The sequence below is a fragment of the Henckelia pumila genome, unplaced genomic scaffold (assembly GCF_033568475.1).
Source record: "Henckelia pumila isolate YLH828 unplaced genomic scaffold, ASM3356847v2 CTG_461:::fragment_3, whole genome shotgun sequence".
Classification (NCBI taxonomy): domain Eukaryota; kingdom Viridiplantae; phylum Streptophyta; class Magnoliopsida; order Lamiales; family Gesneriaceae; genus Henckelia; species Henckelia pumila.
The window spans coordinates 11,724,018-11,747,648 of record NW_027331831.1 but is presented as its reverse complement, the minus strand read 5'-3'; the positions used below and the strand labels follow the sequence as shown (position 1 = coordinate 11,747,648).

Sequence of the window (23,631 nt, the reverse complement as noted above, 5' to 3'; positions counted from 1 at the left end):
TCGGCTGAAGTTTACCGATCGAGCGAGGCCAAGAATATTTTGGACCCGAGAGTTTTTAATTTGAGCTCGCTCGATCGGGCAAGTTTACCCGATCGAGCGAGGTACTATAGCCTTTAAAAATTTTTTTTTTTTTTTTTTGCTCTTGGTTCTTTAATTCTTTTAAGTACTTGATTAATTGTTAATTATAAGACATTGCCCTAAGATAAGATTAGCAACCCGGGTCCCCACAGCTGCCTCATGGCCAAAAGTGACCAACCATCTATCAGCAATCAATCATCAGATCAACTCTTCTCCAGTGAACAGGTATTTGATTTCAACTCAGATGAATTTACACGAGAATATTTAGCAAATGCATTACATGACATGAGTAATGAGTATCAACGACTGTGCTTAGCATTTGAGGAAGTTAAGGCCAAGCAAAATGATCTGTCGGACTGCTCAACTGAACCCAATTGGGAAACATCAGTTGAGAAAATTATTCTAGAAGCAGAGATTGTCAAGCTTAAGATTGAAAATGATAAGCTACTAGTGGAAAGTCAGCAGTTAAAGTCAGAAAACTTAAAACTTACTGAACTGATAACCACGTGGAATAAGTCATCTGTTTTGTTGACTGAGATGCAAGAGTCACAAAAGTCTTTTGGAGACAAGACAGGTCTCGGCTTTGATGACAAGGACTGCAGATCAACTGAGAAAAGTACTCAATCCTGTCTGGACAAGAACACTTCAAATTATATGAAATTTGTCAAGTCCAGCACGATATATGAAAATATAGAACCTGATAATCAGGTCAGTTCACCTATATCTCAACCAAAAACTCTTTACAATCGAGGATTGGGATATGTGGAACCAGAGAGTTCTAACTCAAGCTGGATCAAGAAAAGACTAGTTCGGTCTAGATATGGTCAAACAAGACAAGACTCTATGAAGATACAACATAGACCACCTTATTTCAAAAATAGATCCGTTCAAAAGAGATGTTGGAGGCCTAACTTGTACAATCAATCTAGACATACATATCCAATGCACAAACGACACAATGCATATCATATTTATCATTCACATACACATCACCAGCACACACGGCACAATATACAAACTTTATGGGACACTTTCAATGATCGACCTGTTAGATTAATCAAAGTTTGGGTTCCTAAAGGACTAATCCATCGAGGACCCACATAAGATATGGGTACCATAGCATATTTTTATTTGTATTTGCAGGTGACAAGTACTGAGAAGAATTGATAAAGGAATTACAGTACAGCAAGCTTCAGAAAATTACAGAGGACGTTAGGGAAACTATATCCAATCTTCATCGTTCATAATGAAGTTTAAGATGTTTTTAAGTTGCTGTCCAAATTTTAGCTTGATCCGACGGCTAGATTGTGAGATATGATTTTTTGAAAATTGTCGCTCAGTAAAACAAGAAAGTAGCGCGATAGCGCCCCTCAATAGCGCGATAGCGCTCCTAGCACTCCTTGGAAGAGCGATAGCGCTCCTCCAAAGCGCGATAGCGCTTCAGTAGCGCTCCTCCAAAGCGCGATAGCACTGTTTCTATGAAGAGCATGCGAGCCCGCACCAATCTTGGAGACTAGATGAAGAATTGTGAAAAATAAAAGCTCGATATCTACATATAAAAGAGATTTTAAAGATCACAAGAACACACCACACAACACAAAATATGGAGAGAAACGCAACAAATTGAGGGGGAATGAATATTCTTTCTGGAATCTTAATTGAAGAAGAAAGTAGATCAATCGAGAAGAAGAATAGAAGAACTGAGCAAAACAGATCAATTGATAATTTTTGACAGCTTGCAGCGACTTTGGGAAAAATGACATAACTCCTTGCTCGAGTGTCTAAACGACAAACCGCTTTTTGGGTTGCAAACTAGACTCACAGAGGATCGCAGCGGTATAAAATTTGCAGCCTGGTCATGCGCCAAAAAATGCAGTTTATTCTTTGAAGACAGACCATGTGCGCTGCGGCAAAAACTGGACATGGACAAAAAGTTGGGGTTTTTGTCAAAAAGTTCAAGGACGTTGCACTCATCAATAAAAGGGACTTATTATCTCAAAACACAGCCATACACCATCAAGAAAACTCGAGAGTAGATCAAAGTTGGAAATGTTTGAGCTGAAAATCAAGTTTCTCAAACTGGCGCAGTTCAGTAAATTGATCATATCTCATAGCTCGGTGATCCAAATGACTTGAGGCCAAAACGGTTGGAAATATTACTCAAATATATAGAAGTCATATCTCAGGCTAGATGAGTTAATTCGGACGTTATCAAGACGAAAAGTTGGTCGCAACATCGATCTGGATGCAAACCAGATCAAGGTTACAACAACCAGATCAAACAGACCAGCTCTGGTATTTTGGCCATAAATTACAGCTCGCTTATCCAAACGGGATGATTCAGTATGAGTTACGAATCTAAGACAATGATCTACAAATCATCTTCAAGAAGTTAAATCTGAATCGGAGTGTAAGAAGCAGATAAAGCATGATGAAGTTTCAAGATCTGCACAGAAATTCTGCAGAACAGAATTTCTGACACAGCTTAGTATGTCGAGTATATCTCTCACATACGAACTCGAAATCGAGCGATTCTTGATTCTGTGGAAATCCAAGAGAAAGAGCTACAACTTTTATGTTTATCATTTTGCCCAGAAATCAGTGAATCAAGAGCTATAAGCAAGTGAAAAGATCAGATCGAATCATAAACGAACCAGATCAACTTGGCAGTAACATATCAACTCGAAGATACAAAGCAAGAGATAAGATCAATCCAGATAAGTTGGAGCAGATCAGATCAGACGAATTAAACCAGACCAAATCAAAGATCAACCAGACAAGATCAAAATTTGATCAGAACAAATCAGCTGATCTCCAGAAACAAAGGACCAGTTCAATATCACCAGAAAAGATCAATCAACCAGATCAATCAATTCATCCAAATGAACACTTCATTTGGAATCACCTTTTAAGGGGGGACAAATTCAAAGAAAGTAAGAGCAGATCAAAGAACGACTAAAAAGGAAAAGATCATCAGTTGATGCCATTGTCAAAAAGAGGAAAAATGACAGATAAAATTCTTAGTTTTATCAAACACCAAAAAGGGGGAAATTGTTAGGAATTCAAGATCTAAGTTTCGGTGTTTGAAAACTTACCTAAGTCATAAATTGAAGAAGCGGAGGCAGAAGAAGCAAAAGGCAGATCAATTGAAGAAGCAGAAACAGAAGAAGCAAGGATCAGATCAATTGAAGATCTCAACAATCAAGGAGCTTTTGTGCTAAAAGACAAAAGACATTAAATGAAGATTTGAACGTTGCCAACAAAGAACCAGAAAGTCAAGATCTGAGAGCAATTTAAGGATACTTGTTGGACACCTTAACGGATACTTTCTGGAGGCTATAAATACAAGAGACAAGTAAGGAAAGAAAGACAGAGCTACAGAAAGAGAAGGGAATACACGATCAGAAATATCGAGTTGTAAGATTATATCAGATTAGTTGAGTGTTCTGTAAAACACTACCTTTGTAACAAAAAACAGACAAGTGTTGTGTTCTTGAGTGTCTAGGAGTTCTGAGATTAGGCAGCAGTGTAAGTCCAATCTTGGATCGGATCTGTGCAAATTGCTTGTATAAGATCAAAGTCTTCTAGAAGAGAGTGAATCATTCTGAGGTGAAAGAAGGGGTGACGTAGGAGATTGAGCTCCAAACATCCAGAAACAAGTCTTTGTGTTATTTCTTATCTGTCAAACACATTCACTCACCTCACGAATTCAACCAATCCATTTGATCTGTGTTCGATCTGTTAGTCAATTTCTTCCGCACTGATTGATTAACATAGACACACGAGAAAGACAAGAGTTTATTTACTAACCCATCTGAACTCCATATAACTAAGAAAGGCATTTTTCGATCCTAACATATATATATATAATTGAAAGTAAAAAGAAGTGATAATATCCTATCAAATTTTAAATTTTGAACCAACAATTGATATATCATAATATATAACATTTATAAAAACTTTCACATATTTATATGGACACAAACAATAAATGAAATAAAAAGTAACGATATCATTCAATCAAAATTTGATTCATTTTGAAATAATATATCCATTTAAAATTATGCGGGAATATTTACAATATTCCATAATTTCAGCATTTCATTCATGATATTTGCTTTCCAAAAATTTAAAAATCATCCTTCACGATTTATAAAAACAAATCATACCTAAGATTCAAAAAATGTTTAATATAAATGTATACATATATATATATAGATAGATAAATATAGATATATATACATAATTCCGTAATATAATATATATACATATCACATTTAAGATTCTAGAAATGTTACTAAATATAAATGTATGTAATTCTGTAATCTTTGAATATATTTATATACATAAATATCATTAATATTTTCTTTCCAAAACATTAAAAATTCCACATCTAATCGAAATATTCCTGTACAAAATTAAAATTTTTGTAATATTTCCATATATTTATATACATATATAATATACATTCAATTTAAATTACGGTGCAAACTCCACAGGTAATCGTAATATTCATGTACATAATTAAAACTCTATAATATTTGCATATATTTATATACATATATATCCATTTTAAATTACGGAGGAATATTTACAAACAATTCCAATTCCACATGTAATCTATATATTCATGTACATAATTAAAAATTATGTAATATCTGCATATACTTATTTACATATATATACATTTTAAATTACGGAGGAATATTTCCAAACAATTCCATGATTTCAGCATTTCATCCATGATATTTGCTTTCCAAAAATTTGACATTTTCAACTCTAAAATTTAAAAAAAAAACAATCGCAATATTCCTGTACATAATTAAAAATTCCGTAATATTTGCATATATTTATATACATATATATCACGCTTAAGATGCTAGAAATATACAGGAATATAAAGGTATGTAATCCTGTAATCTTTCCATATATTTATATACATAAATATATCATTTTATAATATTTGTTTTCCAAAACATTAACAATTTCACATCTAAAAAAAACACAAGCGTGATTTTTCGGCCCATAATTAAAAATTATAAAGAATAACAAAAACACGGAACACTCCCAATCTTGATTTGAGCACATTTAATGTATAGATGTAGTTAACATTTTAACTTCAATCAAATAGTCATCACTCGGTACACATCAATTGACACCTTTGTATACATATCACGTTTAAGATTCTAGAAATGTTACTAAATATAAATGTATGCAATTCCCAATCTTTGCATATATTTATATACATAAATATCATTCCTTAATGCTTTCCAAAATATTAACAATTTCACATCTAATCGCAATATTCCTGTACAAAATTAAAAATTATGTAACACTGCCATATATTTATATACATATATAATATATATATATATTCATTTTAAATTACGATGCAAACTCCACAGGTAATCGTAATATTCATGTACATAATTAAAATTCTGTAATATCTGCATATATTTATATACATATATATATATATATATATATATCCATTTTAAATTATGAAGGAATATTTACCAACAATTCCAATTCCACATGTAATCTTACTATTCCTGTACATAATTAAAAATTCTGTAATATCTTCACATATTTATTTACATATACATACATTTTAAATTACGAAGGAATTTCCAAACAATTCCATGATTTCAGCATTCCATCCATGATATTTGCTTTAAAAAATTAACAATTCCAACCTTAAAATTCAAAAAACAATCGCAATATTCCTGTACATAATTAAAAATTCCCTAACATTTGCATATATTTATATACATATATATCACGCTTAAGATGCTAGAAATGTACATGAATATAAAATTATGTAATTCTGTAATCTTTGCATATATTTATATACATAAATTATAAATGTCATTCCATAATATTTGTTTTCCGAAACATTAACAATTACACATCTAAAAAAACAATCGTGATTTTTCGGCCCATAATTAAAAATTCAGAAGAATAACAAAAAATGGAACATTTTTCAATCTTGATTTGAGCAAATTTTTTAATGTATAAATATAGATAACATTTCAACTTCAATCAAATAGTCACCACTCAGTACGCATCAATTGATACCTTTGTTTAAAGTTATTCGTGAACTAGATCTTTCACATTGGAATTGGACGCTAAAACTATGGTTAATACGTTGTTACGATCCACCTTCATATCAAACAATAAAGAATCTACAATGGAATGCATTTTTCAAGATGTTTAGGTACACACAAATGTTTTGTGATATATTTTTATCTTCTATTTAACATCGATTTGTTATGATTTTTTCTCAATTTTTCAGGGAATACGCATACATGCAACCATAAAATATGGTGTCATCGATGAAACAAAACTTTTTGGTACGTTATATTTTTTAAGTGCCGTGAATTTAAATAATGTCAGCGTTTTATTATTATATTTTAATTTTTGTTTATTGATCAAACTGATAATTTGACAACTACTATTTTTGCTTTTTTTTCTAGATGTGATTGGCGCAATGTTTTCAAGAGAATGTCCAAAAAACAGAGAAATTAATGGACGTCCTACGAAGCTAATTGATTTTGTTATTGAAGATTTAGAGTAAAAAAATTATATTTTTAATATTTCTCATTTTTTTGGTGATTAGTAATTTTAACATAAACAGATTTCATGTTGTATGTGATGGAAAGAGCAACAAAAAAAATTCAACAACAAACGTTGTATTTAAGGAAGTTTTTCAAAATTTATAAGATAATTTATTTGTTTTCTAATTGTATGATATATAATCCATTAATTAACTAATTTGTATTTCAATTATTCGTTCAAATGCTCATTCTTACTATTTTTTATAATTATTTATATAAAATAACATCACGTACATCGCACGCCATATGTTTTATTTAAAGAGTTTTTTTAATATTTTTAATTTTTTAAAAGTATTTTTTCACGTTATTCTTATTAGTTATTGTAAAATTAAATTTTTTTTACATTTTAATTTCATAGTCAAAAATTTTCATAAGATCCACCAATTTAATCATATTACAAACGAGATACAATCCGTACACCGCAAAGGTAAAATACTAGTTTATATAATTAAAATAAAGTTTAACATCGACATAAAACAAAATAATACTCAATATTAAATCCCTCTCTATATATTATATAATATATATAGTGGAACAGGCTTTAAAGTTTAGCCCAAGTGAAAAATCTATGGGGATGGGTTTTTTTAAGTCTTGAACTCCACCCAATACCTCTCACATTTGTGGGAGTTGGGTGCCACATAGGCTAGAAGCATGTGGCAATTGTAATATTACCTTTATTTTAATATACAATAAATTAATTAATAGTTACAAAAAAATATACAAGCAAACGACACATGCGTCAAAACACTAGTTAATATAAATGGTAATTGCATACACTATCATTGTGAAAATATCGAAATTGCTAAAAACCGCATATGAAAAAAAATGATCTATTAGCTCTCCGTGTGTTTTAATCGTAAGCACATACATCCCAATTTGTTCAAATGTCAAGCACACAATCCCTTTGTCCGTACGTGTTTTCATTTTTCAGGGGTATGCGTGTTCAAAATTTGAAACCACGAAGGGTTAATAGTCATATAGAGTTTCCAGCAATCTCATAATTTTCACAGTGTAGTGTATGTAATTATCCCCTATTATAAATTCAGAGGGACATATAAAAACTAATTTGATATTTTTAGGAGTAATATTCATTTTAGTACACGAACTATTGATAAAATGTCAAATTATTACATGAACTATTGTAAATGGTTCAATTGGTACATGATAAAATAAAAAAAATCATGTTTACCCTTAATCTAAATTGTTATTAAGTTCAATTACTAATATTAAAATTTGATCGGGTACATGATTTTATTTTCAAGGTTATTTGTTGATTAATTTTAAAAATATCATATTTATTTAAAATTATATCATGAAAATTATGTCAACTCAAATTATACAACAAAAAAGTTGTAATATATTGATGAAAATATAATAAAATAAATATATGTCACCGGAGCCCGTTGATCTTATTTTTAAATTAAACTATTGAAGCAAACATAATCACGATTTTAGTTTTTCAAAATCTGATATTGTTTTGTTAGGAATTAAAAAAATTGTTCAACGTTAAAGATTTAGATCATGAAAAACAAATCTTATCGAAAAAAATCTCACTATTTGTTTCGATTTAAGTGATTCTAATGACTTGAAATTTCATTACTTGATTTAAGAACTTGTAAGTTTATATTTTTTTTACTCGTGTTTGAATTTAAATATAAATAAATAAATATTTATTTTATTATATTTTATCGGTATTAAATATATTTAGTCGTGTATATGATTTATTTATTGAGTGTAGTTTTATTAATATATAATTTTTATATCAAATTTTTTAAAAAAGAATGGAAAATTATTTAAGTTAGATAGAAAAATACCATTTTATTATATATTTATTAATATTTTAAAAAATATTGTATTTGATTAAATAATTTATTAACGAGTAAAACATAAATATATAATAAAAATATTAAGATTTTTATTTCTTATAATTTTTAAATTAATATAAATTTATTTTTGCACTTTTAATCAATTAAAATTAGTTTGAAAAATAAAATGTGCACTTAGTTGAGTTTTTAAAAATAATTAGACTTAAAATCATTTTATAAAGGATAAAAAAAACTTTTTAGTTGGATCATGTACCAATTAAGTAATTTTCAATAATTCATATATTACTTTGACATTTTATCAATAATTAATGTAACAAAATGAATTTTACTCTATTTATGGATATTGCTAAAAGTACAACAAATATCGGGTACAACGATATTTACAACAATTATATCGTGAGATTTATTATTTTATCGTGAGATTTTGTATTCAATTTATCGTGAGATTTTGATATATATCATTTTTATATTATGATGTAAGATTTGTTGTACAAAATTTGTTGTACATGTAGCATTGCTCATTTTTATTTTACTCTAGTTCAAATGAAAGTTAACTTCCATTTATCTTACAAAATTAAATTCACTTTCAAAAAAAAAAACCAAAAAATGTTCATATATTTTTTTAAAAATTATTTCCACAAGATGAAATAGCTGTGTTTTCGTTAGCGCTGGGGGTGAGTGGACACGCGTTACTCAGTCAAGGGAGCTGAGGCGAAATACTGTCAGTTCAACTGAAACGACGTAGTATCCATGAAACGCACCTGAAATTACTCAACAAACCCTACTGAATCGGGGACCAATTTCGACGTAACTTTCTTACAGTGGAGAGAAATTGAAGTAAAAAAATTGACTTGCCAATGGCGATTTCAGGAGATTTTAGGGTTTCCGCAGCTCTGAATCCCTACAAATTTAACCCCCTTCGAACCTCAACGCATTTTCCTCCTAACAAGGTTTGTTTCAGCACTTTCCCATTTTTCAACTTCGTGCAATGCGTGATCTGTAATCGAATCAAAAAAATTTCGATGCTTTTTGGGTAGATATTAGAGGGATTTTTTCGCGGTAATGGTACCATTTTCAAGAAACATAGTAATCAGGGGGCGCATCGACGATGTAAAATGAGAGCTGATTTAGTATGCATTTTGGAGCAAGACTTGTATTTTAAGGAATAACATGCATAGAGTTGGAAAAGTTTTATTCGAGGGAGACCCAGCTTAGTCCGCCATGAAAGAAATGTTAAATTTTAGTTTTATTTATACAAATTGACTTTCCGATTGCTGTGATAAGATTGGTGATTTGGCATGTGTCCCGGTGGAGGATTGCTAGCGTTTCAAGCTGTAGTTGTTTGTATTCGCTGAAATTTTCTCATATAATGTTTTTCTCCTTGTCCCATGATTCTTGTGAGTGCAAGTGTTTGAATTTTACATTTTACAGCGATTTCAACTATACTGGAATACATTATATGTTGATAGTTATCGATGATGCATCTTTTAGGCTGACCTGATGAAACTAGCTTATCTGTTGTTGATATATTGCATTTTTCTCTGGAGACTTATGTGTCCATGCGACCATGCCTAGTTTGCTGTCTTCTGGTTGATCTTGCATTTGTATGTTTGCATGACTATAATTTATTCTCTGTGGTTACTTTGTTGATCCTGAACTATGCTGTTTTTGAAATGTTGGGCGGGGAATAATCCCCTTCTATAACAAGTTATGGGAGTCTTACATAATATTACAGTTCAGGTAAGTTACAGTGAACCCTATGTTTGATATTAATATGTCCATAATCGTCAAATATTTTCTGCCCATTCACGCTGGTTAAAGCAGAGAGTTCTAATGTTCCAAGGTGAGGACCGCATGTTTCTCAAGAACGAAAAGCTCTAGCTAAATTAACTGGAGGCTCGCAATAACTTCCTTCTGTGACTCTCTATCTTGTGAATTGTTTTTTAAACCTTGCTCTGAAGGTGCATTTATCTGTTTTTACTTGGAGTTGTACTGTTTTGACTCGACATTATACCATGAACATTGCACTGAATACTCGTATTGATCCCATTTTTCTTTTCCGCACTTCATGGCAGGTGGATTTCAATGCTTTCATTAGTGGGACACCTGGCATTTCTCGCTCATCAGCACTTGATGGCCACACTACCATTTGTTGCAATGCTAAACGACAACTTGGAATTTTTGGAGATCACAAACTCTCCCAAAACCCCATAAACCAAGAGGTGGAGAGCTTCCTCCTCAACGCCATTAAGTTGAACTTTTTAGAGCGATTAAACTTGGCCTGGAAGATAATTTTTCCATCACCTTCATCAAGAAAGAATTCCAACGCCAGAATTGCCAAGCAACGGTTGAAGATGATTCTTTTCTCCGACAGATGCGCTGTCAGTGATGAGGCTAAACAGAAGATTGTGAGCAGCATTGTAACTGTGCTATCTGATTTCGTTGAGATTGAATCTCAGGACAAAGTTCAACTTAGCGTCTCAACAGATGCTGATGTTGGCACCATTTATTCTGTCACCGTGCCTGTTCGGCGTGTGAGATCAGAATATCAGATCGATGATGAAACAGGTTCGATAACGAACATCGAATACAGAGATAATGGTGAAAGTTCTGGTTCTGTCGATGTCACGTTCGACTTCTATGTGCCTGGTGACAAGTTCAACGATTGAGTGGGTGAAAACATGTGATGTCTGAGCCAGCCCTGGAGTTGTCACTTTAATGGAGAGTCGCAGAAATAGTTGTCTGTTTTCTTGAGTTTTTCTTCTTTCTTTCTTCTTGCTATGGAATCTTCTCTCTTTTGTTTGGGAAAATATAGCATATTCTGTATATATAGTTGACAAATTTCTGTTTCATGATCCAAATGAGACTGGCACTTTTGAGAATTCTTCCCCTAATGCCTGAGTTTTAATGCGCAATTGTTTTAAATATGGTGCAGTGATAAAAATTTTGATCTAGGGCAATTGTTTATATTTTAGAGGGATAATATTATGTTGCATATTAAACAAAAATGTTTTGGATTATTAAATTGTAATGTCAACAAATAGATGGATGCAGGATGCTACTGGCTACTGCAATATGTTAAAAATGAAGATTATAGCAATTACTTTTATAACATATACTACACATGCATATAGTAAAAGTTCATATTGTAAAATCTTGCTTAATTTGTTTTCTTTTGTCATTATTTCAATTGATTTGCTAGTATACATTATAACAAATTCTTTAACAAAATATATAATTTTAAAAACATTAAAGTTTAACAATAATGCATGAATAAGTTTTATAACATCGTATGAGTATAACTTAAATCGTTCAACATTTGTTCGACATTTTATTCAACGAGAAAAAAAAAAATCATTATCGCTGTTATAAAAAAATTAAATCACATATTTAATGTTTTTTTTAAAATTTTTATCATAACTAATTCGAACTTTTTTATTTTATTTTATTTTGTATGAATGCATTGCTTGTCTATAATTCTAGCATTTATTATACGTGTGTATTTTGTGATATATAAAGTAAGGCCCATGTTGAAATTGGGCTACCTGGTGGATAATTTTAGCAAATATATTCAATTTAAGCGGGAACTTTGTATTGCATGCAATTTTTGTTTTCGGTGTTTCGTTTTTTAAAAAAATTCCAGTTTAGGGTTCTTCACAAGAATCACAATTTTCCCCCAAATTCTGTCCCTCTGTCCTATTCAATAGCTTCTCTTGCATTTCCAGAGCATGAACGGATATTGTTTGAATCCCAAGAACCAGATCCAAGACGCCATTTCCAGGATTCGATTTTCGCCATCCTCGAACAATCTCCTGGTTTCTTCATGGGATTCTGTTAGTGTTTTTGCCAATGGTTATTCCTCTGTTAATACTGGTTCTGAAATATTCCGTATTTGTTTAAGAGTGGCATGCATCATGTGTTTTGAACAGAATCTTCGTCTATACGATGTGGATAAACGTGAGCTAAGATTAGAAGCTCAGACGGATGGGGAAGCTCTTCTTGATTGTTGTTTTGAGAGTGAGACGAGGGCTGTGTCTGCTAATTCTGATGGTTCCATTCTCAGGTTTGTGCATTGATAATTTATAGTTACCTTCGTGGCAGTGTGTTTGCACCAATGCTAGTTATGCCCATGCCCAAAACAATGATTTTCCCCCCCATCTTTTCTCAGAGAAAATACTAATTTTTGACAACCATTAGATAACGTTAACGTTTGGTTTTAGTGTTTTATTTCTTGAACCAATGTTTCACGAGACACTAAACAAATTGCAGGAATGTAACACTAAAACAAGGTGGGCATCATTTCAATATTTTCTGAAAAAAATCTGTACCTTCCGTGTTAAATTAACTTTTTGGTTTACTTGTGGCTGCCCTTCGATGGCCTTTTTGGATGCGTTCTGTCATATAAACTGGTAGTTTGTGTTCCTGTTGTCTGCTTTTGATAAGGATTACTGTTTTATATGCCAACTTCAATGTCGTCTAGGATAAAAACTTAAAAAGATTGTAACTTGGTACAGCAGCAGCTAGATCCTCAAGCATTTCATAACATTGTGTTTCCTGCAGAGCAATCTGATTCTCTCGTTTTTATCTATTCATGTCTCATGATAATTTGTTTGCATCTTGAGCATGCTCCGTATCGTGAAACCTTTGACTTAAAATTTCCTAGGTATGACATGTGTTCGGGAACCAGCCAGAGATTAGGACATCATGATGATTTAGCAACTTGTATTGAATATTCTGAGGAAACATGTAAGAGATTGTAACATGAATTTTGTTTATCTTCTGCATATTGCTATTTCTTTGTGGTATTTCTTTCATCGAGAAACTTATTTTTTAAGCTAGAAGGATGTGAAGTGTCATTTACTATAAAGAGTGGTAATAAATTTTTTGTAATTGTTTATGGAAATGTTTTAATTCTTGCAACTCGCAAGCCTGGGGTGGCAATTATATTTGAGGAAAACGCAAATTTATTTTTCAAATGCCTAGCCAACCAAAATTCCAAAGCGCTTATTCGACAGTTGCGTTTATTCAATCCTGACAGTATCATCATAAACTCACTTGGATGTGTGTGTAGGTCAGATTATTACTGGTGGTTTGGATAAAAAAGTTATGTTTTGGGATGCACGCTCTACAAGTTCTGTTGGCCTCTTGAGAAATCTGCATGCAGAAGTCGAGTCTATATCACTCTTTGGCTTTCATCTTGTTGTTGCTCTCAAATCGTCAGTTCACAAATATGACTTGCGCTACTTTGATCGATCACTCCAAGCGAAGGAGTTATCCCGGGACATTAATGTAAAATGTGTCCGCTCAAATGCAGAGCTGGAAGGTATTGGATTTTAGTTGTCCCTGGACATTTATTTGAAATGCATGAAATTACCTTTAGCTGTCCAAGAACTCAAAAGTTAACACACTTAATATTTTAAAATTTTGCTTTACTTTTTAGGAGGTGTTCTCTTCCACATTCCTAATATTTAAATCCGTTACAAATCCATTCTTAATGTTCTTGTGACCGAGCCTCTGAATCAACCATCTTATCATGGTTATTCCTGCAGGATTTGCTGTTGGGTCAATTGATGGACGGGTTGATTTGGAATATCTGTGTAAATCCAACTCAAAGAATGAGGGGTCAGTATATTTTTACGGTGTGCTAATGATGTATTTACTGTGTATATTGGATTCCGTATAGTTAAACTGGTGAGAGCCACAACCACTACCATCAGAATTCTAGATTGCAAAAGGTTGTTTACGTATGCTTTTATTGCTAGCTATGTCAATGTTTCATATCTCTAACTTGTTACCTGCTATTCTGTTACCTTTGTTTCTTTCTTCATAAGTTCCAAGGATACACGATGAAATTATCCTTGAGTTCTCAACAGTTTAACCTAAGCTAGAATCATTTGGAGTCTTAGACTGTAAATATAATAAATGCAACCATTTATGGTGGCATTTAAATCTTCTCAATATGCCTTCTTGAGAAAGAGGTGGAATGATAAGATTATTTTAGTGTCTCCAGCAAGTTGATGCCACCTGAGCGGCTGAGTGCTGACTATATTCCGTTTGCCAAATATTTATCTTACTTAAAAAATTTTGAACCTACCTTCTGCTCCAAAACTAGAAAGGTTTTATCTCCTAACTACTCTTCCTAGAATCAACGAAAGCACGTGTAGTTGTTGTGGCTTACGTTTTTTGACCATTCACTGTCCTGCCTGGCGTGTTTTAAGATTCATTTCAATTGCATTTTGCATTTGCAGATACACCTTCAGATGTCATCCAAAGGCCAAAAAGGGATCACGTCATCATGTATCGGTAAATGATATCGCATTTAATCCGGCGTATGTTTCTCTTTCATTTATACAGTTTTTTGTCATAAACCTTCGGAATCTCGATTCTCACAAGAACAACCTTTTCCTATTTCAGCATATATGGTGCATTCATAACTGGGGACAGTGAAGGTCATGCTATAGTATGGGATGTTTTGAGCAAGAAACTGCTAATGGAGGTAAATTTCATCCGTGTCATTTATCAATTATTTTCATTTCAGCATCATAAATGGTTTATTATATTCTTTAATTCATCAAATTTTAATTATATTCTCATGAAGAGTGCCTGGATTTCAGTTGCCCAGATATCCCAACAGCGTTGCTTCTTTGGCATACAACCGTGATGGACAAATTTTAGCCGTCGCATCGAGTTTTACTTACCACGAGGCTAAGGAAAGGTTAGCAGGAGTTATTTGAGTAAATTATTTGTATGGCTATGCTAGGTTCACGGTACATTTAAAGAATTCCAGCATCTTTTACCAGAACATTGTTAAAACTATATTCCTTCTAGCACTTGGATTCCTGATTATTCGTTGTATCTTTAAGCTGAGTAACTATTATAGTGTGAATCATGATTAAGGGGCATGTTGAGTGACTTTTACAAATGCACCCTTGAAACCTCATCGTCCCTTTTTTATTACATCACTATATAGCATACCCATTCTTAACATGGTAGTATAGACGATAATGAGAATTGATTTGTGATTGACATGAATTTACTGAAAAATTTTACTGATTATCTTTACAATTTGAGTGCTGAAGTGTTGAAGTTCTTCATAGGAATATTAAAATTCTTGATTTTCGTCTGTCGCCCATTAAACAATCAAACTGCAACATAATTTCATGAAATCTTGTTTCATTATTACAGAGAGGAGCCACCTCAAATATTTGTGCATAAAATGGATGGTACCCACTCAAAGAGATGACAGCAGACAAAACAATGTGTGTTAGTAACATCCCTTGTGATCTCATTGATTCAACCTCTAGTTTTCAAGTCCAAGTGCTCTCTCTTCCTCACGACAACCGTAATCCATTGTTTGGTAACAGCTAATTTTCTTGATCTCGCCTTTTGAAATGACGTGAGATGATTGAGTGGAAATTATAAGTTCGGAGTTCTCATCATGTAGAAACGATGATTCAAGTTTATTTGTGTAATGATTCTCATGATTATGAATCGCACAGAGTCACCAAATGCTTTGTACTGGTAGTATTTTATGGAAATACATGGATTATCATGGATTCATGATAATGATTAATGTGCCTGTGCCACCCCTTTTTTCTTAATTTTCCAGTATAATAATTTTTCGTTGTTCCATGAGTATTTTCACTGATAATTGCATAAACTGAGATGCGCGTGTATGTTTATAATGGTTCAATCGTCCTAGATGATCGAAAAGATGGTGGAAGTGTAGTGTTTAACTTGTAGAAATCTAGAGTTTGGTTGAGAAAGAGAGTATGTACCAAGGAGAAGCAGGGGAAATGATTCCAAGGAAGAAGATTTTGAGGGGGCCGCCTACAAGCTAAACACAAGATTCAAAGGAAAAAGAAAAATTAAAGTATCAGTTATATTCAAATAATTAAACATCAATTGTATATCTCTATTGTATCTCATTTTCTTTTATTTATTTCAAATATGTTATTTTATTATTTTAAAAATATATATATGTCCATCTCACGCACACACACACACATATATATATGAATATATCATTTTATTTTATATTCAATTCATCTCATATATATATATATATATATATATATATATATATATACACTTCTTTTTCACATATATTAACAATTTTTTTTTTTGGAAATGTCAATTGGTAAATAACTTTTCAATATTATCCTTATTTAATGAATGCTTATATGGTATAAAAAAAGTTATCGAAAGTAATCTATATATTTAATGAAAATCTCAATTAAATATGAGCATATTAATTAAAAAAATTGGAAAAAATAGTATTAGTTATCGTAAAAGTCTATATATTTTAGAGAAAAAAAATGAAAAAGTGATTATATATGAAACAAGGAAAGTGTGCATAATTTTAGATGATAAATTTCAATTAATATGATATGATTTTCTTCCATTTTATTTGTTATTATAATGTCATTTTATTTTATATAATTTTAGAGAATAAATTTTAAAATTTTCAGAAAATAAATAATTTATCATTAATAAAAAATAATAATAATAATTTAGTTAAAAAATACGGGGGCAAATAATAAGAACAGATTATGTCTGTTGTTGAGAGAGGAGGAAAAAAGAAAACAAAAGAGAGAATGGGAGGGGAAAAACTAAAATTAAGATGAGAGCAGGTAGGCCGTAGGAGTAGGAATCGAAGCTTGATAATAAAAGGTACATAGAGGGGCTTTCGCCACTAACCCTGCAGGAACTTTGGTTAACTTCAAAGGGGCCGTTATTATATATACTAAGATTCCTAAAAATATTAAACATATAGTATTAAAAAAATTTTAATTTTTGGGGATAATCCTTTACAATGTATAAACAAAACTAAATGAGAAGAAGATCATGAATATATACCAGAATCAGCCCCAACACAATATATATAGCGCCATGTATCAGATATATAATACAAGGTGACACATAAACCTTCATTACGCGCGTAGATATATAAGTTATAATATTGTTGACTCTTCTTGCATGCATGTGATACAAAAACAACAAAACAAGCACCAATTAAACAAATATATAACAAAACAAGATGCATGCATGAAGCCATGCCATTCTACATTTCTACTACACAGCAACTTTATGAGCCTTCTCATTATAACCATCGTACATTAATATCGATCGAACATTCGACAACAGTTCAACGTCCTCATCGGCGATCTCCCCGCGTAATCCTTTACAATGTATAAACAAAACAGCAGTAGCAGCAACGCTGTAAAGCTTCAAGATAGTTGCGATTACTATGAAAGCAGCACTCCGAAGAATGTGTGGATTTTAATGGGAGATCAGGTGAGGCAATAAATAGGGATTCTTCTTCGATTTCTGACGGAAGAAACAGTACCAACATTTTCGCAAATTAAAATTGCTGACTTTGAAGGCGAGTGAAGAATTAACTGAGGCAAATTAGATTATAGTAATTGAATATATGCATGTAGGCATGCAATTAAGTAAACGACTATATTGTTGCGTTAAGTATACGGTGATCATGATAATTAATATTCTCTCCTATTTCCCAATTATATTGTTCACGTTTTTTTTTGTTTGTCCTAAGTATATAGTCATATACCATATTTAGTACTCCCTCAGTCTCAAATACATAGTCATACTTTTTTTTATACAGATTAAGAAAAAATTATTGAGAAAATAAATTTTATACAAACTTCATATTTTATCTCTATTTAATGTATTAAAAATAATTACACAATTTTCAAGGTGTAGTTAATAGGAGTATATTAGTAAAGAAGTGTAATAAAATATTACTAAATATCTTATATGACTATATATTTGGGACAAACAAAAAGGAAACGTGAACTATATAATTGAGACGGATGGAGTAATATTTTTTACACTTCTTTACTAATATATCCCTATTAACTACACCTTGAAAATTGTGCAATCATTTTTAATACATTAAATAGAGATAAAATAGGAAGTCTATATAAAATTTACTTTTCCAATAATTTTTTTTTAATCCGTGTGAAAAAGAAAAGAGGACAATATATATATATATATATGGGACAAAGGAAGTATTAATTACGCTAACAAAAATACTCTATATATACTATATATTAGGCTAATAGCTCTCTATAATGATCGTGCCATTGATTTTTTTTTTTTTATAAAAAAAAAATTAAATACATGGTTGGAATTTTTTGCCGTCTGAATCGAACTCGAACAATCTCTTATTGGAAAAAGTTTATGCACAGAATGGAATTGAGACTACCATGCCACTTACTTCAAAACCTTTTCAAAATACAAGTTCTCGATGTTCAAGTGTGGTTTAGTTCGACCAAAAATTGAAATCAAATCACATTTATTGGTTTTTTTTTTTTTTTTTTTTGAAAAATGAACTAAACCAAACTATAACTTATTTATAATAAGATCAAACTACATTTTCGAAGAATTTTATTTAAAGGTTTCAAAAAAAAAAAGAAGTTTATTTAAATGAAAATTCTGATTATTTTAAATATAATTCATATTATATATATAATGGGAAAATTTGTGATAAATCCCTAAAAAAAAAAAAACTAAAATCCTTCCTCAGTCCTTCGTTCATACATTTTCTTTGTTCTAACTCCCTGACAAAAGCCTGCTCTTTGTTTCAACTCGAGTTTACAAAAATGTCCCTAAACTCATTTGATACCCAAACAATACCCTTTAAACAAGAAATTTTCAAATAAAGAAAAAACAAAAAATTAAGAACGATCAGAGTTTCTCTCCCTCGCTCTACAGATTGTTCTTGCAGGAAATCAGTGATCTTTGGCGACAAGGTTTACAGTCCAGAAAATGGCTCCGGCGACGGGACGAAGCAAACATTTAAAAGAGAAGTCAGTTGCATGCTCTTGTAAAGTGAAGAAGGAAAAAAAATCGGCCACTGTGAAGAAGACGAAGAAATCGAAGACATGTGAAATTTGTTTTCCATTTTTGAAATCGACCACTATATATGATTTGTCGCGAGTAACTGAGAGAATTTATCGTTTTGATGAATAATTTTGGTCCTCATTCTATGAATCTTTAATATTTTCGTGTGTCCAATTTTTTAGGGTTTTGTAGCTCAAATGTGTTGCTACCGTTCTTGTTTGCATAATTAGTTATTTTTTTATTTATATATTTGTCGAAATATTTAGAATCATTCTTCTTAAGTTTCGTATTTTTTTTTTTTTTACAGTTCCTCGGTTTAAATATTTTATCCCCAATTTGTAGGGTTTTGTTCTTAAATATGTTCTAAAAGTATACATTGTTGAAGAAGGATCAATCTTTGTAAATGAATGATACATTGTTATGAAATATGATGATTTTGATGTTTTGAATATATATTGGATAGTGTTAGATTGCTGAAGACAAATGACCAATTTTTATACTTACAGGCTACGTACTCAATTGTTGCCAAATGTGAAGTTTTTGTTCTTTACCACTCAAATAATTTGAATAGAAAAAGAGTTGAAAATTGATCCATTAATAACATGAGAAAATTATACATCGATGGGTCTCCTAGCTAGAAACTGAAATAGATTCTTTTCCATTTCATAATAATAAATAAAAAGAATCGGTTATCACGATGGTTCATCCGACGTCATATCATGATATATCAAATCGCAATTGACAAAACGGGGACTTTCACCTTCGGATACAAGCATGGTATAGGAGGACAAAAACCACTATCCGAAAATAATTGACAGGGGCTGCAAGAAAGGCGTGCGCATGATTACGGAGAAGGATAGAGGGAGAACAAAGAGAAGCGAGAGGGCTAAGAAGTGACAGCAGTTGGCATTCATTATGCTCTTGGTATTGGATAATACTACGAGGGGTTCACTCTGTCCTGCTTGGTGTGTGTTTTGAGATACATTTCACTTGTTTCTTGAGCATCTGTTAGTAGATATACTTTTCAGATGTCATCCAATGGACAAAAAGGGATCACATCATCACGAAGCCATAAATGTTATCGCTTTTAATCCAGCATATGCTTCTGTCGCATTTACAGTTTTCTGTCATAAAACTTCAAAAAATCTCAGAAGAACCTTTTCCGTTTCAGAATATGATCATATATGGTGCTAATTTCTGGTGACAACGAAAGGTCATGCTACGGTATGGATGTTTTGAGCTAGAGACTGCTCATGGAGGTAAATTTCATCTGCCAATGTGTTCATTTCACCATCATATATGACTTGTTATTTGTTCTAGTTCAGCATATTTTTTATTATGTACCTGATTTTCAGTTACCCAGGTATTTAAACAGTGTTGCTTCTCTGGCATACAACCATGATCACATTTTACTTACCATGAGAATAATGAAAAGTTAGCAGATTTACCTCCCCATGCCGGTTTCGTTAGCTCTTTTTCACTTGTTTCTTGATCCAATGAGTAAATTTTTGTATAGCTACATGGAGGTTTGTCTAATTGGACTGGAAATTGTCTTGTTTTATCACATGTTTTATCGCTTTCCTTATTTACCATGCCCTTGTTTAATATCGTAATATAGACGATGACAAGGAATGACTTGTGATTGATAGATAATCCTAACTAGATCCATGAATTTACTGAAATACTCTTTCAGAATTAACGAGAGGTTGAATACAGGGGGTGAGGTTCCCGAGTTCTTCCCATGAGGATTAAACTTCTAGATATTTATCCCTTGGCCCCCACACCATCGAAACACATGTTTTCGTGAAATCATGTTTCATCGTGACAGAGAAGAGCCACCTCAAATATTTGTTCATCAAATGGCAAATCTGTTTGTGCCCATTAGCTCAAAGAGATGACAGCATACAAGAACAATACAATGCGTACAATAACATCCCTAGTAATCTCATCGATTCAACCTCAAGTTTTCAAGTCCAAGTGCTCTCTCCTTTTCACTAACGTTAATCAATTGTTTCGAGAACTGCTCATTTCCTCGATCTCCCTTGGTGGAATGACATGAGAAATGATATGCGCGAAAAGTAGAATTTAGGTTGGTTTCTATTTCACTAAAACTAGGACAATGTTTTCTTTTACTGCCCAAGGTTGTTAGCAACAAGAATTGAAATTACTGCAACCTGCATAATACTCGCCATAGGATACAAAACTAATTCATCAGCATCACTTTTGAAATGAAACACAGTCGAAGCTAAAGTACAATACAATCAACCCTTAAGAAACATGCCAAAGTTTATGCAACCATATATAAATCTTCAAAATACTACATGGTTCAGACAGGTTTAGCTTAATATACAGACATTATTAACCACACCAGGTGTAATACAAAAGCAACATAACAAAGCACCAAACAGTTATATCACAAGCCGAAAGCTGCTAACCTCGACTCAGGGCTCTAGACAACATAAACAACTTTAGGAGCCTTCTCATCAGCATCGAATGGCAATTGAACATACAGCGGAGCAAACTCGTCCACTGTCTCCAACGCCAACTCCCCACGTAATGCTTTGCAATGTATAAACAACACAGTAGTCGCGGCAACACTGTAAAGCATCAAGGCAGTTGAAATGGCTGTGAAAATAACAGTTAGAAGGCCGAACTCCCAACTGATCCATCCACTACTAATTAAACCAGGCACTGAACTTGAATAGAAAGCCGACATAACGCCAATGGACACCGCAAAATAGACAAGAATCGAGAATGCAATCCACTTCATCCCCTTAACCAAATAAGAACTCCTTTTAAGTGGCTCAAAGCCCCACTTTGATTCAAGAACAACTACCACAGAGGCCAAAAACCACTCAACTTGAATGTAAATCATCGTCCCCACTAGCAAAACCGTGATCACGACAATGAGACCCAGAAAATACAAGCTGTCGTAATCGATTCTAGGTCCCAATAACAAGATACCACCATACATCAACATGGAGAGACCTCCAACAGCAAACATAATCAACCCAAGAATCAGCTGGAACACAATATAAGTGGCAGCGAGAGGGAAAAACGAAACCAGGATGGACTTAAGAGAGGAAGTGACCTTCAGGGGGCGACCGAAGAACCCATTCCAGGTGCTGTGGGTGATCGATGCGGTTGTGAAAAGGGAGAAGAGCAGTACCAAAAGGGAGTAAAGAAGGGTGAAAACAGCATCGGATGATCCGTCGACAGGGGGGTTTTCGTCTTCGGGCGCAGGCGGGGAGGAGGATGCCAGAAGTCGATTATAGATGGAAACAATCGAGGTGGGCTGCGAAAGAGAAGGGTACACGACGGTGGAGAAGGACAGAGGGAGGGCAAAGAGGAGTCCGAGGGCCAAGAAATGGCCGCGGTTGGCCTTGATTATGCGCTTTGCATCGGACAATACCACGCAGAGGCTGAGGCTGGGAGCCGACATGATTGCAGCAAGTGAAGCAAGATTCAAGAAACGATGGGAGAGAGGAGAGGATGGAGAAATTAAAGACGATAACTTTGAAAAGTCAAAATGTGAACCAGAGGAAAACTTGCAAGATAACTAGTCTAAAAGTTCTAGAATTTCTATTGCTCTAGCCTCTAGGTTTTTGTTAAATTAATTAATATAAACAAAATTTTAATTTAATATAACGATTCGAGTTCCTGGGATTCTAGTTTAATTTAATTTTTTTATACCGATTAAATTATTATATTTATTTATATTAAAATATTGGTCTCCTTAAGAAATTATCGTAATAATAATAATATTAAAATAACATTAATCAAAGCTATAACTTAATATAAATATTGTGGAAATTTTATTACATAATTAATTATAATATTTGAATATAAATACTAATGACATTGCTATTTGGTTCTAGTGTTATTACTTATTAGCTTATAAATATTTTTTCAATATTACTTATGCTACTAGCCTACTACTAGTAAATATAAATATACTGCTATATTTGCTAATTATTATTATCATCATTATTTTCATATAAAGGCTTATGCAGTTATACTTATATATAATTATTTTTACAATATTTATTAGTAATATTATTATTTCTTATGTTATAAATGATTAACAATTATTAAAATTACAACAATATTTTGTGTGGATGTCATTATTTACGCTCCATTTATTATTGTTTGAACTCTACTTTCATGTTGTAAATAAATTTTATATATTTAGGTGAAATATAGAAAGCGCCACTATTTTGAGGAATACCAAGAGCTAAATT

General features: G+C 32.3%; 3 protein-coding genes across 4 annotated transcripts; 2 read left to right on the top strand and 1 right to left on the bottom strand.

The window, feature by feature from the left end:
- The first annotated feature begins 9,249 nt into the window (after positions 1-9,249).
- LOC140872115 (cell division topological specificity factor homolog, chloroplastic) lies at positions 9,250-11,441 on the top strand. The gene is made up of 2 exons (XM_073274872.1): positions 9,250-9,471; positions 10,597-11,441. Exons 1-2 carry the CDS (start codon positions 9,379-9,381, stop codon positions 11,188-11,190), a joined length of 687 nt encoding a protein of 228 aa, XP_073130973.1. The 5' UTR covers positions 9,250-9,378; the 3' UTR covers positions 11,191-11,441.
- A 763-nt stretch (positions 11,442-12,204) lies between these two features.
- LOC140871715 (mitotic checkpoint protein BUB3.3) lies at positions 12,205-16,047 on the top strand. Of its 2 annotated transcripts, none has more exons than XM_073274377.1 (9): positions 12,205-12,354; positions 12,451-12,584; positions 13,185-13,267; positions 13,743-13,844; positions 14,071-14,143; positions 14,770-14,850; positions 14,936-15,017; positions 15,136-15,236; positions 15,707-16,047. In XM_073274377.1, the coding sequence occupies exons 1-9, from the start codon at positions 12,250-12,252 to the stop codon at positions 15,762-15,764; spliced, it is 819 nt and encodes a 272-aa protein (XP_073130478.1). In that variant the 5' UTR covers positions 12,205-12,249; the 3' UTR covers positions 15,765-16,047. The 2 variants fall into 2 exon arrangements, with proteins under 2 accessions (XP_073130478.1, XP_073130477.1); XM_073274376.1 differs by having other exon boundaries at positions 13,593-13,844.
- Positions 16,048-21,839: 5,792 nt separating this feature from the next.
- On the bottom strand, positions 21,840-22,832 carry LOC140872006 (uncharacterized). The gene has a single exon (XM_073274745.1). The coding sequence runs from the start codon at positions 22,830-22,832 to the stop codon at positions 21,840-21,842; it is 993 nt and encodes a 330-aa protein (XP_073130846.1).
- Positions 22,833-23,631: the final 799 nt, after the last annotated feature.